This window comes from Dasypus novemcinctus, chromosome 9 (genome assembly GCF_030445035.2).
Source record: "Dasypus novemcinctus isolate mDasNov1 chromosome 9, mDasNov1.1.hap2, whole genome shotgun sequence".
Taxonomy (NCBI): Eukaryota; Metazoa; Chordata; class Mammalia; order Cingulata; family Dasypodidae; genus Dasypus; species Dasypus novemcinctus.
Window position 1 is genome coordinate 63,172,609 of NC_080681.1, and position 16,884 is coordinate 63,189,492.

Below are 16,884 nucleotides of genomic sequence, written 5' to 3' on the forward strand. Positions count from 1 at the left end.
GGGATGAAGAGGGGAGAACAGAATCAAGAGATATTTAGAAGGATAATCTACAGCTCTTGGGAACCTATTGATGCAAGGCAGGAAGGCAGGAAGGCTTACGAATGAATCCAGGGAAGCGGACTTAGCCCAGTGGATAGGGCATCCGTCTACCACACGTGAGGTCCACAGTTCAAACCCCGGGCCTCCTTGACCCATGTGGAGCTGGCCCATGCACAGTGCTGATGAGTGCAAGGAGTGCCCTGTCATGCAGGGATGTCCCCCACGTAGGGAAGTCCCACGCACAAGGAGTGCACCCCGTAAGGAAAGCCACCAAGCACGTCAAAAGTGCAGCCTGCCCAGGAATGGTGCCGCACACACGGAGAGCTGATGCAGCAAGATGATGCAACAAAAAGAAACACGGATTTCCGTGCCGCTGACAACAAAAGAGGACAAAGAAGAACACGCAGCAAATGGGCACAGAGAACAGACAATTGGGGCGGGGAGGGGGGAAGGGGAGAGAAATAAATAAAAAATAAATCTTTAGAAAAAAAAGAATGAATCCAAGAACCAACTCTAGCTTGGCTACTGGTAGACACCGTTCTTTGAATTGGGGGCATAAGAAGGCTATAAGAACCTTGAAAGCTAGCATTGAAGGACAGAAGGAGGGGCCTACCTGTGACAGGGCTTAAAGAGTAGCTCCTACATTGTTACCAAAACTAGAACTGTGGGCAGTTTTTCTTATGACATTTTCAGTGATTCACTAAGGGCAGTTGCAGAGGCCAGCCTCACAGACAAACTATATTCCAGTTTTGCTCACTGTATTTTGACTTTGAGGAACTGCCCCTGCTAGGGAAAGCAAAGTAATATCATCTCATGTGCCAACTGAAATCAACTGGCAGAGATGCTCAGCAATATAAGGTTAAGGAAGAGGCTGAGACCAGAGAGAAACATGGACACTGAGACTAAAGGGTGACAGACTATGCTAGTGAATGAATAGTATGGTGAAGATATGAAAGGCCTAACTGCAGAAGAGGTGCAGCGATAATCTACTTGAAATGCAAAATCAAAAGCTGTGATGCCCAGCCGCAGGATGCTAAGAAACCCACATGTGACAACTAAGCTGAGAGAGAACCATCTGAGAAAGCAATTTGCATTTGCATCGTACTTTTTCCTGATGTTGTCCTATTTTTTATCTCACTTGATCTTTATAACAACTCTACAAGGTAGGAAGAGCAGGCATTATTCCCACATTATAAGCGGGGAAGCTGAGGCTGGAAGCAGTTCCAGAACTCACTCAAGGTCACAGAGCTACTAGGGAGGTGGAGTCCCTCCATGTCCTGGTTCTTCCCACTGCTCTGCACTGACTCATTGAGTGCAGACTTATGAGCCACAGAAGCAGAGGAGAGAGCTATAAATGGCCACATTGTATGTGTACTCAGTAGAACAAGGACCCTGGGGACACATTCATTTGTGTGTCTTTGGGCAGTCACCCAACCAGCCTCAGCACCTTTGAACGTGAAAGACACCAAGGGTTCCAAGTCTTTCTATTCAGTTTTGGAATCGTTACTAAAATAAACTTTGACTTGTTTTCTTACAGAGAGAATAAAAATCCTTAGGTAAGTTGTTTCATTTGGCCTTGGTTTCCTCAACTGTAAAACGAGGTTGGACGAGACTGGTTAATCTACCAGTGGTGGCACACATTATCATGTTTTCATGATAATGAACAAGGCATTCACAGAATGTCAGTGAATACTGAGCTGCCCTTCTCAGGGGTAAAAAAAAAAAAAAAAAAAAGGCTTTTGTTCATAGTGGGAGACTGCTTTTTTGATAAAATGTTTTTTTTTTCCCCCAGAATGTAAGCTGTGAAAATTGAGAGTCCCCTGGACTAGTGACATTACAGGGCCCTTCTCATCATAAAATCCTAGAAAAAGAGTGAGTGATGCTGAAAGGAGACTGGGATAGAACATTGCTATTAGGTGGCCTTATTCAATTTGATGCCTGGCCTGAGGATGATGAACTTAAAATTTACCTTAGTTCTGAGAAAGCTTTTGAAATACCATATCATACTTAGATGATGTACTGGTTGCTTATCAGCCAGTGACACAGGTTTGAACAAATTCAAATATTTTTCATCCAAATAAAGAGCACTTGACTTGGAGTCAGGTATGGTTAATATTAGTGCTGGCTCTGCCACTTAGTAAGGTGGTCATTTTGAGTGAGTCACTTAACCACACTGGGGTCAAGTTTCCTCTTGTTTAAAATAAGGATAAAATAAGGAAAGTAATGGCTATTCTTTCTACTACAGAGAGATGTTGTGAGAATAAAATATGTGCACAAGTATAGTATGTGATATATACTAGACTGTAAGTTTCTAAGGATGGGTGCCACACCTGTCTTGCTTTGCTGCCATATTCTCAGTGCCAGGAACAGAGCCTAAGTCTAAGGAAAAAGTTCCATATATACCTGTTGAGTGAATGAAGCATTTTGGAATCTTTGGGATATGTGCAAATGTCACATAATCTTATGACAGTGAGGTCATAAGTGTGCCCAAGTGAGCACAATGTTTTCCTCCTTATACAAATTATTAAAAGATGTGTTACCTCAATTAGTAACTCTACATGCCTTTTATTTAAAAAACTTTAAAACAATAATCCTGATACATAATAGAAGTGAGTAGGAATTGAAAATAAAATAAAGGAACTTGGTATTTGGGCCAAAAAAGTGTGAGTTGATGTGTAATTCTTATTCTGAAGTAATCCAGTGACAGAGCTACATCTCTTCTATGGAAAGTGCAAGACTAGAGCTGTAGCTGAGCTCTCAGCCATTCTGTGGCTTAGTCATAACTTTGGACTCTGAACCACGTGCTAAGTAAGGCAAGGGCATGATCTTCATCCATTTACTTAAACATGTGAGAAGAATGGGTTAGAGAGGCGCCATCATAAGACACTCACAGACCTATCTGACACAAGGATCATGTTGACTGACTTCTGCAAAAAGAAACTGGTCTTCCTGTCATTGCAAAGACTCATAGGTGCCTATTTGTACATTACCTCTCTCACTTCCTTTCATGCATGCTCCTACCCCTCTTATCGGCTCCAGCTACGCTGGCCAGTTTGCTATTCTGCCTATATGGGGGACACACTCTCATTCAGGGCCGTTGTTTGCACTTTGTACTTACATCTTTGGATTCTTCCTGCTCATTCCCTCTCCTCCCTCTGATCATTGCTTAAAAGTATCCTTCTCAGTGAAGCCTTCCATCCCCATCAATTTAAAACTGCAGCACCACTCCCCCCACCCCCACCCCTTCCATTACTCCCTCTTTCCCCTTTTTCTGGTCTATTTTTCTCCATAGTACTTACCCCACCTAATGTATGCTATATTTTACTTTTTATCTCTTTTCTGCACCAGACAGGAAGCTCCACAGAGCTTAGGATGTTTTCATCTATTTTGTTCTCTACTGGACTTTCAGTACCTAGAACACTGCCTGGCACCCAGTATAGACTCAATACATAATTTGTGATAAATAATCAGTTCTATGCTAGGGGATATAGAGAAGGGGTACAGAAGTGCATTTTTTGTCTTGCAATACAGCAAAGATTTAACTCTAATCCATGACAGATATGCAAAACAACAATACAAGAAAATCAACATAATACAAGGCAGATAAGAATTCATTTGAATTATCTGTAGGTCACAGACAAGTACATTTTGAGGTGGGAGGAAGAGGAATCAATCATAAGTATTCAAACCCTAGGGGAAGTAGACATGAGGAACTGAAATCATTTAGTAAATGCCATAGACTCTTAGAGGTGGAAGTTCTAGAGAGATGGCAGATCATTTCTCTCATTTTGTTCATGAGGAAACAGCCCCAAGAAGATAAAGTGACTTTCCCAAGGCAAATAGCCAAGGAGCAGTAATGTTTAGGTTCAAAACCAAATCTGACTCTTGGGTCCAGGCTCTTTCTACCAAAAACCCAATTGCACAAACTCAGAGGAAATGTGGAGCTTCTAAGATAAATTCTTCAATCAGGAGTAATTTTTTTTTTAATTTTATTCATTTTGTAAAAATATTACATTCAAAAAATATGAGGTCCCATTCAACCCCACCACCCCCACCCCACCACTCCCCGCCCCAGCAACACTCACTCCCATCATCATGACACATCCATTGCCTTTGGTAAGTACATCTCTGGGCATCTCTGCACCTCATGGTCAATGGTCCACATCATAGCCCATACTCTCCCACGTTCCATCCTGTGGGCCCTGGGAGGGTTTACAATGTCGGGTGATTGCCCCTGAAACACCATCCAGGGCAACTCCAAGTCCCAAAAATGCCTCCACATCTCATCTCAATCAGGAGTAATTTGATTTCTGAAAAACCTCACATACAGTGACATTTCCACTGCACATACAAAAAACAACAAACCTTAACACTCATTTATTCCTGGAAAACACTCTTTTGCTCTACCTAAAAACAATTTTCAGACTTGGTCATAAACCAGAGGAAAGGAAAATGCTCCAAAAGGGAAAGGTGGGATGGAAGAGTGGAAAAATGGAGGAACAAAAGGCAGAAATACAGGAAAGGCAGAAAGGAGAGAGAAGAGTAAAAAGCATCTGACACATTGACAAAATAACCTCTGGGAATTCCTCTGAATAGCTGTGCTATAACTTGTTGCTTTCCATTATAAAATCATTTCTTTGGAGCTAATCACCAACATTTCCATATTTCAGTACATATTTTCAGCTAGACTATTTCTTTTATTTTGCTTCTTAGAATGTATTACCTGTATCTTGCAATTAGCAATTCATATTACAATGTCTTATTCCTTAATTGTTTCATGCTTATAGATCCTGTTTCTTCAAAAAGAACATACATTTGAGCACTAACATTTCTTACATCCACCATAATACCCACAAAAATACCTAACAATGTATAATAGATACTCATCTGGATTGTTTCACTCACTTATTCAATAAATAAAGCTGTATGCTAAGAGCTAAGGACACGGAGGTGGATATGGATAGGGCAGACCCTGGCGCTCGTGGAGCTTATCACTGAATGAAAGATTTGGCCCACAGACCAGTAAAACCACAAAATGCAAAGAGGGCTCTGAGAAGAGAGAGGGGACTGAGTCAGACTCAGTGGCCTGGTGTGGGTGTTTGGGAGCAAGGGATGGCAAGGATGACAGGGAAGTCATCTCTGAGGATGTGGCTCCTTTGCTGGGACCACAAGAAAATCAGCAATTCAATGAGCTAGGGAAAGAATATCCTAGGCACTGGGCAGTAAAGTACTTGTTCTAAAACCTGGAGATAGGAAGTATGGCTATCAATCAGTGTGAGGAAGGCATCAGACCAAGCTGAGAGAGGAAAAGTGGACCAGTGCCTCCAGGTTCCTGTAGGCCATGGATTTGGGGGTTTGGGGATATATGAAGTTTTTAAAACAAGTATGTAACATGAAATGAGGTATTTAACCATGGATATGACATATCTTTCTGCTATTTTGTAGATGCATTTAATTGATGATACACAGTTCCAGGAAGGAAGACTCACCCCTCCCCAAGTCTAAATGTTCTTGCCCAGTTGCTATCCTGCTATTAAGGAAGACATCCTGTGCCCACAGCAATACTTGGTTGTCAGTGTAAAAGCAGGTTAGACCCAACAACTCTACCTGACATCCCATTTTCACCTCAGGGGTATCCTGCACTTACCATGCTCCCCAAGTCATTGCCCACATTCAGTTATATTCTCCTCAGGGACATTTTCAGACACATAAGCCTAAGTTCATTATAACTGCTTATCCTTTTTCTCTCTTCCAACTCCTTCACAGTCACCTCAGTAAATTCTCTATCCCTCTTTTAATTCCATTTGTGAGTTTATGTAATGACCTTAATCACAATTTAACAGCAGAACTCTATGATAGAATTGAATGGAGAAAAAGTAAAGTCACAAATATGGAACTAAAATTAAACATAACTGAAAAAGACAGCATCAAAATTTCTCTCCACTGCCTTATTTTCCTCTAATTAAACCTTCCTTCCCTCAAACACCAACATTTGAAATTAAAAACATTTCATGCCATTGTTCCCTTCTGGCTAATTACCATTGCAACAGTACTGTTCTTTGTACACTTCATGACAAATATTTAGTATTTCAGCTATATAATGGGTTAATAGCCTTTGATGGACTAGTGTGAGAATCTAACCATCATTTATATCATTATTCCTGTGGGAAAACATGTCCCAAGTAACCAACTCGCAAACAAACTTTCAGAACATAAAAGTTGTGCTAAAAATTTCCTGTGATTTGTTTATTTGAAAAAAGGATAGCCTATGTGCCAAATACAACTGAAAGAATTATCTAGATTCTTCTAGCATGATCTTTTTTTTTTTTTTTTTTTTTTGTAATAAAAGACTATTCTTTCTGGAGGTTTGAAGTTGACCCTTGGATTGGATGGGAACTTATGCAGAATAGTAATGATGGAGAGAAATTATATATAAGTGATGGAAAATATATTAGAATCTCATATGCATGCTTGGATTTTCCAAAATAATTGCTTCATTCCTGGGAGGGAAATGGATAGGAAAGTTAGAAGCATTCCTTTTAAACTTCCTAGCTAACTATAACATGAATGGCTTCCAGTTTTAAGATGCTTTGTTCTTCTTATGTGATCACGTCAAAGCATTTTCCAAATATTGCAAAACTCCATTTCTAGATAGAAAAAAGAGAAAGCCTTTACTGTTTATAAGGTCCCTTACAGCAACAGAAGATCTGTTAACCTAGAATTGTTCAAATTTATCTAATAATAATAACCTATTACAGAGATAAAACGCATTAACAAGGAATTAAAGTGTATGGTTCTGTGAGTACCTATTTTTAAGTCAGAGAGAGACAGGATGAGCAACTAGGGATTATTATAATGATTATTTATAATTAAGTTAACATACCCTACCCTAATACAAAGTAAAAAAAAAAGATTCCTATTTAAAGTATTATGAAGGGTCAAATATGAGCTTTGTTGTTAAATGAACTTGGGTTCAAATTCCATTCCACCATTTTCCCCTTCAATGTATTATTTTTGATTTTTACAATTTAGAAAGAGATTTGCAAAATAATTTTATGTAGAAAACATTTATTTGCAGGTAGGTGTGAGTAGGAAATATAATAAAATTTGTGAAATCACTTTCCACCTTGCAATTAAGCCTAACAAGTCCTTAAATATATATATACTTGTCCAATATAAAAACGCAATCTTTATCAAAATTCCAGCACCTTTTTTGAAGAAATGGAAAAATCTCAAATTCTTATGGAACTGCAAGGGACCCCAAACAGGCAAAACAATCTTGAAAAAGAATAGGGTGGGAAGACTCACATTTCTTGATTTCAAATTGTATTATAGAGTGACAGTAAACAAAAGTGTGGTTCTGGCACAAAGATAGACAAAGAGATCTGGAACAAAATTCAAACTCCAGAAATAGAGCCACACAACTATGGCCAATTGCTTTTGACAAGGGTGCTAAGTACATACAGTAAAGAATGAATAGTTCCTTTAACAACTAGTGTTGGAAAATTATATCTACAAACAGAAGAATACTGTAGACCCCTAACTCACACCATATACAAAATTTAAAAATCAACTCAAAATGGATCAAGGACCTAAATATAAGAGCTAAACCATAAAACTCTTAGAAGATAACAGGGTCAAATCTTCATGACCTAGGATTTGGACTGAATTCTCAGATATAATACCAAAAGTATAAGCAACAAAAGAAATAACAGATAAATTTGATTTCATCAAAATTAAAACTTTTGTGCATGGAAGGAAATTATCAAGAAAATGAAAAGGTAACCACAGAATGAGAGAAAATAGTTTCAAACCATATATTGGATAACAGCTTAATATCCAGAACATATAAAGAACTTTATAACACAATAACAAAAAAGACAAACAACCCAATTTTAAAAATGGGTAAAGGACTTGAAAAGCCATTTCTCCAAAGAAGACAAATGGCCAATAAACATGTTTAAAAATGATCAATATAATTAGCTATTTAGAGAAATATAAATCAAAATCACAATGAGATATGACATCACTCCCAAAAGGATGGCTATAATTTTAAAAAATAAAACAAAATGTAAGTGTTAGAGAGGATGTGGAGAAATTGGAACTCTAGAGCATTGTTGGTGGGAATGTAAAATGGTGCAGCCACTGGAGAAGGCAATATGGCAGTTTCTCAAGAAGTTAAATACAGAATTACCATATGACTCAGCAGTCCCACTTCAAGGCATTTAACCAAGGAAGGTGAAAACAGGGTTGCAAATGGATACTTGTATACCGATGTTTATAGAAGAATTTTTCACAACAGCCAAAAGCTATCAACAAATGCATAGGAAAACAAAATGTGGTACATACACAAAATGGAATATTATTCAGCCACTAAATAGAAGAATGAAGTTAGGAGACATGCTGCAACATGGAAGAACTTTGAAAACATTATGTTCAGTGAAATAAGCTAGGCTCATAAACACAAATATTGTTTGATATCACTTAGAGCAAAAAGAAAATTCACAGATATAGAGAACAGATTATAGGTTACCAGGGGAATAGGGGGAGAGAAAAGAGGGAGTGTTGTTTGTTTAAAAAAAATAAAAGGTTTAAACACTTGCACAATGTCACAGAGCTGCTTGTACGTAACAGTGTACCTTGAAACAGGAAGAAATTATTTTGTTGTATTTTCCCCAATAACAGAATAGAAATTTTATCAGTAGCTTCAATTTATCTCTACTCCAAGGGGGTAGCATAGTGAATGAGGACATGGACTCTGGAGCCAGGCTGCCTGGATGAAATTCTGGTTCTTCTGCTTGCTAACTATCCTGACCTGTAATATGAGATATTAGTATCTACCACATAAGACTGTTATGAAGATTAAATGAGTAAAGTCCTTAGAATAATGCCCAGCATATAGTAAAAACTCTACAAATCTGAGCCGTTATTATTTTTCTTAGTGACATTAAAAAATAATCTTGCTAGTTTTTTTACTCCTTATATAAGATGAATCCATTAGTACCCAGAAGTTTATATTTCCAGTACTGCACCTAAGAGCTTGAACATGGAAGTGAAAACACAAAGCACCAGACATTCACAAATAAACAGAAGTCTTAAGAAACAATGACTTAATTTTACTTATCTTAGAAGGCATGGCGTAGTGTAGCAGTTTAATATTACTAATGAATTCCAAAAAAGAAATATTGGATTATGCTTATAATCTGATTTGTACCTGGGCATGACTGCATTATGATTAGAGCATTGACTCCCCACCCCTTGGTGGGTGGGGACTCTCAGATAAAAGGCATGGCAAAGGACAGAGTTGGAGCTTTTGATGCAAGGGCTTTTAATGTTGGAGTTTGATGCTGAAGCCGTAAGCTGGAGCCCTGGGAAGTAAGCTCACAGAGGAAAGAGAAGCCAGCCCAAGAAGAAAGGAACCTTGAACCCAGAGAAAAGCAAGCCCCAGGAACATAGGAACCCAGGAAGTCTGAACCCTTGCAGCCTTCGACAGCCATCTTGCTCCAACACGTGAAAATAAACTTTGGTGAGGGAAGTAACTTATGCTTTATGGCCTGGTATCTGTAAGTTCCTACCCCAAATAAATACCCTTTATAAAAACCAACCAATTGCTGGTATTTTGTATCAGCACCCCTTTGACTGACTAATACAGGTAGCTATAATGTAGTCTCAAAATATAATAATATATATGAAAACCTGAGCCCTTAAACAGAGACCCTAACCATACATATATATTGTAAGTTTAGCCAATACATCACCCCTTAGCAAATAATTTCTTTTGCTCAGCAGCTTTCGGGTCACACACTGCTCCATGTGATGTGGCAGTCTTATGGGGGAAAAAAAATCAATACCAATCATTGCCAAAAAATAAAGAATGCAGGAATCAAGGAACAGATACCTTGAAATATTATACTTGTTTTTAATAAAAATATTTCAAATGGACCATGAAGCCACAAACTGCCAGTAAACAGCTTTCAGTCCCTGTGGAATTATTTCACTGACTTCCATGATATTAGAATCACTGGGGATGTAATAACATTTCTTCTCTATGACCAGGACTTCCAGTAGGCATTGAATGAATGGAAGCTACATCCTTGTCCCATAAAAGTGAGAGCACAAAACTAAACTATGAGCCATTCCACTGAATATTTGTTCACTTTTGTTTAACATAAAGTAGACAAGTGGCTTTGAAAAAGTTGTCTTGGCCATGCTTTTCCTGAGAAGTAGACCATAAACTTCAGAAATATAGAAATGTATAGACACATGTATGCAAACAAATGCTCCCTACCTCTCTAGAAATGTGTAGAGGACAGTATATGAGTGTGTATGTGGTACTTGTTGACTATAGAAAATACTTTAGCTATCTTGATGTTTGATGACATACTCTCTAATGAAATTAAGTTTCATTAGTGAACTTCCATAACAGGATTTTAGGGTACCTTTTATAGGGTTCCTTATCTTTCCAAAGTTATTGTAATAAAGGTTAACAGCTTGGTTTCCTTTAGGGAGAGTTAAATGGAAATAATTATAACTGCTATACCATGCCTTCAGACTAATAGCAATTCAGATGTGAAACTCTGGGATCTGATATCAGAAATATGAACACAAAAAACTGGCAACTGATTTGGAAGGTCATCAGTAGGCAAACTGATTTCTGGTTAAAATTCTCACCTGCTTTATTAAGGTCAGTGAAGCATTAAGATAATAAAGTTCGCAAACCATTTAACTAGGAACTAAGGGTAGACAAAAAAATTATTAGTTTCATTTGAATTTTGAAGCCAGTGGAACCAATTTCTTTTGCAAAGATCTGACAGAAGGCAACTGTATCCATAGTGTCACCTCTAACTAGTACCAGTGCTGAGATAACATCCTTCATTAGATAAATTTGGCAAACCTAGGGCAATAGTGCCAATTCAGCTCCCACACAAGTCTTTGTTACAGTTCTCATTTCAGTTTAGGCAGCTCAGATAAGCTTATTACAGGGCTTTGAAATGACATTCTGGGATGGCACAATAGATTATATTACCGGGAGATTCATTAATGAGCACCATTAAATGTTACTACCTTCAAAGACACTTCAGCTCCAGAGTTTGCAAGGCAAAAAGTCATATGAAAGGTCTACTTGCCCATGTAATTTTAAAATCTAATCAGAATGTATGTAGATGCATTTTAAAGAAATGCTACATGAAATTTAGCAGGAGAAATATAATTCTCTAGACAAGATTTTTTTTATCTGGAGAGGGTAATCCACATGAGCTCTTAACTGAAAAGTACATCAGTAATACTCTTTCTGTTTGTCTTGCCTTGTTATTCAAAGATAAAATACATTTTGAATTAATGAAAATGATTTAATCTCAGAGCATTAGTAATCTCTATTTATTTAGGCCTAAATTTGAAAAACTAGCTTCAGAGCCCTTTGCAAACAAGACCAGGCTCCACAGCGAAATGATACCACATCTCTCTTCGAAAGCTATTTTCTAAAATCTGTGGACCATGACTCTAGAATTCTTCACTCTTTCAAATCACATTAACAGTGTTTGACATAACAGAAAAAGCAAAAATAATTCATTTCTGCCAAATATGAACAGGCTGAACCTTTTTAAAAAATCCTTTTCTTATTTCATTTTAGTAAATTTCTAAGGAAGGTTTAAAATCCATAGGACAGACCTTGGCTAGAGGTGCCCCTCTGCCATTTTCATGGCCGATTTGAGACCCATTATGTATTTGATTCTGCATTGTGAAATCCAGGCTGGGGGCAAATTTCTGCCTGTCATCTTAGAAAGGCCAGGAGTTTTTTGCACCATCCTGTAGTGTGAAAACAGAAAACGGAAGCCACTGTAGAGCTGCCTGCTTCCTTCTTGATCAGCTTGTTGGGGTTTGTGTTTTTGTTTGTTTGTTTGTTTTGGGTTTTTTTGTTTGTTTGTTTGTTTGTTTGGGGTTTTTTTTGAGCCAGTCTTGGCTATCACTATCTCAGATTTCAAAGGGCAATTTGGTAGAATAAAATATATTTTAAAGACCTCTCCCCAGGAAAAGTTTCTCTTTAAACTTAATATTGAGTGCAAAAAGGTAATCAGCAAGTAACTCATTGATACTTGGCTAAGAACCAGTGCATGGGGAAAGCATTTAGGGAGCAGAAATTTCATTTTTAACCTGATAAGACCCTGAATCGGGAGTCAAGAGGCCTGAATATTTTCCTTACATTGCTCATTATATTGCAATGACATCCCCATAAAACTACTGCTTATGGACCAAATATGCTGCACTTCTCCTCCCAACAAGATGTAAATTGCAGAGATAAAAAATATCTCACAGGATATTTTTAAAAAATTTTAAACAGTTCCCTGTAAAGCACAGTATAGAGAACTGTCAATGACCTCTCTGGTCTAATGTCAATTTCAGAAACCAAGTTTCCATTGTAAATGTTTAATCAGTGTAGTCCCAGGAACCCAGCACTGAAAACCTTCTCTTTCCCAACTTATTTGCTCTGCAAGCTCTTTCCTAGCTCTATCTCAGCTCCCCACAACAGTTAGGTTTCTCTCTCTCAAAGAAGGGAAGAGCTCTGGAGGTTCTGAGCTAAGCAGAAACCCTGTGGTTTGGTTCCATTAGTCTGAGCCCTGGTCTACTGCAAGCGAACTGCAGCATTTCTGCTTGCAAAAATCCTGGCAACCAGGTTCTAGACCAGCCGCTCACTGGCGGCACACATTCTTCAACGCTGTTCTGCCCAAACCTTGCCTGAAGCCTGTCAACTACAGCAGAGAGCATCCTACCTTCCATCATGGTGGCAGAATTGCATTCCTTAATTTCCAAGGAGTCTGAAAAAAAACAGGAGGATACGATTCCACTTTCCAGCTAAATCCTCACAGCGCCGCTTCGGAGGTTTGTTCTGTCCGCTGCCAAAGTCAAAGGAGACAAGTGTTAAACCCAAAGACAGGCCATGGATGCTTCTGGTGCTGCTTCACCTACAGACTCCCAGGAAGATGCTGAGAGAGAAAGGGGAGAGGAACTGCGAGCCGGCAGAGCTGCACCGCCTGTGCTGCCTCGGCCAATCCCTTCAGCTCTGGACCGCGTCACATGGTAGCCAGCCTGCATCTCCTGACACAATACCCACCGAGAGCGCACAGAACCTATTTCCCGTCCCCATTCCCTTCCACCCCCATGCCCTCCCGCTTGTCACCAAACACACAACCCCTTCCCCACCTGGTGACGCACTTCCCCCGACCATCCTCGCTTCCTAAGTATTTATTACAGCGGCTGGGTACCCGAGATTAATTATCAGACGCTGCCACCTTAACCGGCGGCTCTCGCAAGAAAGAAGCACCTAAGTGGTTCGCTGCGGAGGGCCTTTTTCTTTTTTTTAAAGAAAAACTTGTTAATAAATCCGTGCAGCCCGAAGTCTTAGCACACTTTAAAACTCGCTTTGCCATCTCCTTTTGCCCTGAAGGAATTCCAAATGTGTGTCTGTGCCCTCCGCACACATCTGTAGTCTCGCTCTCTTTTTGTCTCTCATTCAAGAGAGAAAAATCAATCCGGCTGACGTCACATCATAAACAATTATCCCCAAAAGGATGATGCAGAAGAAATTTCACCCCAGCTGCCTTCAAGAGAGCCAGGGAATTCATCGCGCTTGACATGCCGAAGGGCTGGGAACTGGCATTAAAACAAAGAAACAAAAGAACCCACCCGAGTCGGGTTCTGAAATCAAACAGGGAACGCCTGAGATAATTTCTAGGGCGAGAGGCGGGAGAGGGGGAGCAGGGAGGGAGGGGGGAGGCCTCCGCCTAACTGAAGAGAGCGGTACCCACGGCTTTCACGGCTCCACCCCCGGCCAGCCGACAGGGTCGCAGCTAGGTCTTCCGGGGGCGCCGCTCCAACTCCCAGGTGGAGTCGGCCGCTAGGGCGCCCTCCGCGGCGGAGCGCACGTGAGCGGTGTTGCTTCCCCAGGTGGGGAGGGTAGACTCCTTATGGTAACTGAACGAGGCTGGAGCTGCCAAGCGCAGTCCCGGTAGGAGCGGGACTTTTTTCTAAACGGCACAATTTTTTTTCTTCCGCCGGGTCTCCTGCGTCTGTAATCCCTTTCAAACCCATTCGTTCACCCCTGTAGAAATCCGGAGGGCGGTAATTGTGGCCAGTTTTTGCCGGAGGGATGGGCGGAGCTCTGGGCTTTGCAGCTTCAAAGGACCGGGTCTGGATGCGGTGCAGCTGCCTAAGAGGGAAGAGCTGTAGCACCCTGGTTAAGAGTCTGTCATAGAACTCTGCTCCCCAGAAACTCCAGGAGCCTTTCAGAAGCACGAGACACCAGGTCCAGGCTCAGACAACTAGGGAAGAAAAAGGGTTGGCTTGGGAATCAGACAGGGAGAAAGAGAAGGAAGAGTGATAGGGGGGAAAGACCTATTAAGAGCCCTGGGGAGACAGCACCGGAAAATAGGCATTTTTCTCCTCTAGCAACATGACTAAGAGAGAAGCTATGATATTACAGGGCAGTTGTGAGCATCAAATAAAAACATACTCAGAATGACTTTAGGAAGTAAGATGCATTACATGATTAGATTTGAGTCTCTAATATTATTAACCATTTATATTATAAATATACCCCGGAACTTTTACTACTGATCAGCATCTGACATGATCTAGCTCTTGTCCACCAGAGCAAATGTGAAAATACCACTAAAGAGTCTGATTGAACGAGCATATTAATAGTTTAAAAAAGAAAAACAAAAAAGTAGTTCCTTAGCAACTTAGGAGTTTTAAAAAGCCCACTGTTCTCCCTGAGGACACATATTTCAGTGGCCTCTAAATTTCAAAATAAGGCTCTCCAGGGAGATACAGATCCTTGTGCTTTTTACCCCCTTATATCAGTGAGGCAGTTGAATTTTAAAAGGGAAAATAATTCCAAAGTAAAACCTGCCTTGATTACAACTTAAACTGCTCTTAAAACTGGAGGGTATTACTGCATGAAGCATTGATTTGTGTGTGTGTGTAGCAAAGGTATTTTTGCTAATGGTTAAGAACGTGGATAGATATCGATGTCAAACACGCTAGGATCAAGCTCTGTCTGTCACTTACTGGCTGTGTGACCCTAGGCAAGTTAGGTAACTCTCTGTGCCTCACAGTTTCCTTATCTGTGCAGTAGGAATAATAATAATAATAATAATACCAATGTCCTAAAGTTATAACAGTAGTAATGGCAAACTTTTATGAATGGCTTCCTATGTGCCATGCAGTCTTGTGACTACTTTGCCAGTAAATCACTTATTGCTGTATCTGAAGCATCATAAGCCCTTCATGTTAGCTTTTTAATACTACTATTATTATCACCACCAAAGGACTGGCAGATTCATCAAAGAATTTTGCAGTACTCTGGAAGTTGGACCATATGCACACAGAGCAAGTCAAACACCAGGTGATGCATCCAGAGGTGCAGAGTACTGGAGAATTTTAGAGTTCATAAATAATTACAATAGTTTGGAATGGCAATTCTAAATAAGAAAGGGTTCTAAATAAGTAAAATCGCTCAGGTAAAATCTGCACATCAGTGCAAGTTCTATGATATTAGGGGTGGGGTGTGGTGGGAGGAGCCAGAATTGTCAGAGAGGTAAAGGGCTGGAAAATCTGAGACCCACTAGCTGTCTCCCTTCCCCCACCATGTGTTAGAGAAAACCTCTCAGAATTAGTATGGGTATAGATGGGAAGTTGAAATACCTAGCCCAGATAAAAACATGTTCTTAATCTGAATCCTTTCCTGCCAGCGTTGAGCCCACTACAAATAGGACTTTTGAAGATAGGATTTTTAGTTAAAAGTATGGCTAAATGAGTTAGGATACGTCTTAATCCTATTACTGGGGGCTTTATAAAAATTCATTGGAACCCAAAAGAGGAAGGAGAAAATATTGCCACTTATATTGCCATATGACAGAAAAGCCAAGGACTCAAGTATCATCACCAGCAGCCAGAATGTCATGGTCAAGAAGAAAACCCTGCCTTGCTGACACCTCAATTTTGGACTTCTCCTTTTTTTTCTTTTAATTTACTTAAAAAAAATTTTTTTTTTAAGATACTTATATTCATGAATGTTACATAAAAAATATAGTGGATTCCCATATGCCCCACTGTCTACCCCTCCCATACTTTCTCATAACAACATCCTTCATTAGTGTGGTATATTTGTTATATTTGATGAACAAATATTGGAGAATTGCCATTAAGCATGGATTATAGTTTACGATATAGTTTACACTCTCTGCCACATAATTTTGTAAGTTATGACAAGATATATAATAGCCTGTATCTCTCATTTGCAATATCATTCAGGACAATTCCAATGTCCCAAAAATGCCCCCATATTACACCTATTTTTCTGTCCCTCCTTTCAGAAGCTACAGTGGCCACTGACTCCACATCAATGATAACAGTTCTTCCATGCTAGAATAAAAATAAATCTATAATAAAATAACAGTAGGTCTACTCTCATCTATTGTTCATTCCCCAATCCTGAGGATTCTAGGATGGTGATGCCCCCTCTACCTCTCATTGAGTGGGGCCTTAGGTCCCATGGGGCAGATGGATGGGACTATCTTACTTCCAGTTACAGACTCTCTCTGTTCCTTGGGATGGTCGTTGTCCATCATCATCTCCTTGTTAGTTTTTCTGGTGAGTCCAATGTACTGGAGAGTAGGTGTTGCAACTCTGTTCAGAGTCAGGGTCCAACTGGAACATGCACAACCCAAAGATTTGAGTCTCTTGGACATAACACTTATCAAGTCTAATACTAACTATAGTTTCAAATAGAAGGGCAGAAGAGCCATGTGTTGGGAAACCATAACTAAGTCCAACTTTGTCACAGGGAAG

At 39.7% G+C, this 16,884-nt stretch overlaps 1 protein-coding gene across 23 annotated transcripts in view; it reads right to left on the reverse strand.

The window, feature by feature from the left end:
• Nucleotides 1-14,146, reverse strand: part of SGIP1 (SH3GL interacting endocytic adaptor 1) — a 238,330-nt gene extending 224,184 nt beyond the window's left edge. For 7 of the 23 annotated variants that reach the window (XM_012521686.4, XM_058303418.2, XM_058303415.2 and 4 more), the window contains exon 1: nucleotides 12,807-13,071. In XM_012521686.4, coding sequence (XP_012377140.1) covers nucleotides 12,807-12,816 — 10 coding nt within the window. In that variant the 5' untranslated portion in view covers nucleotides 12,817-13,071. The other 16 variants (XM_058303408.2, XM_058303405.1, XM_058303400.2 and 13 more) reach the window with 11 other exon arrangements.
• Nucleotides 14,147-16,884: the final 2,738 nt, after the last annotated feature.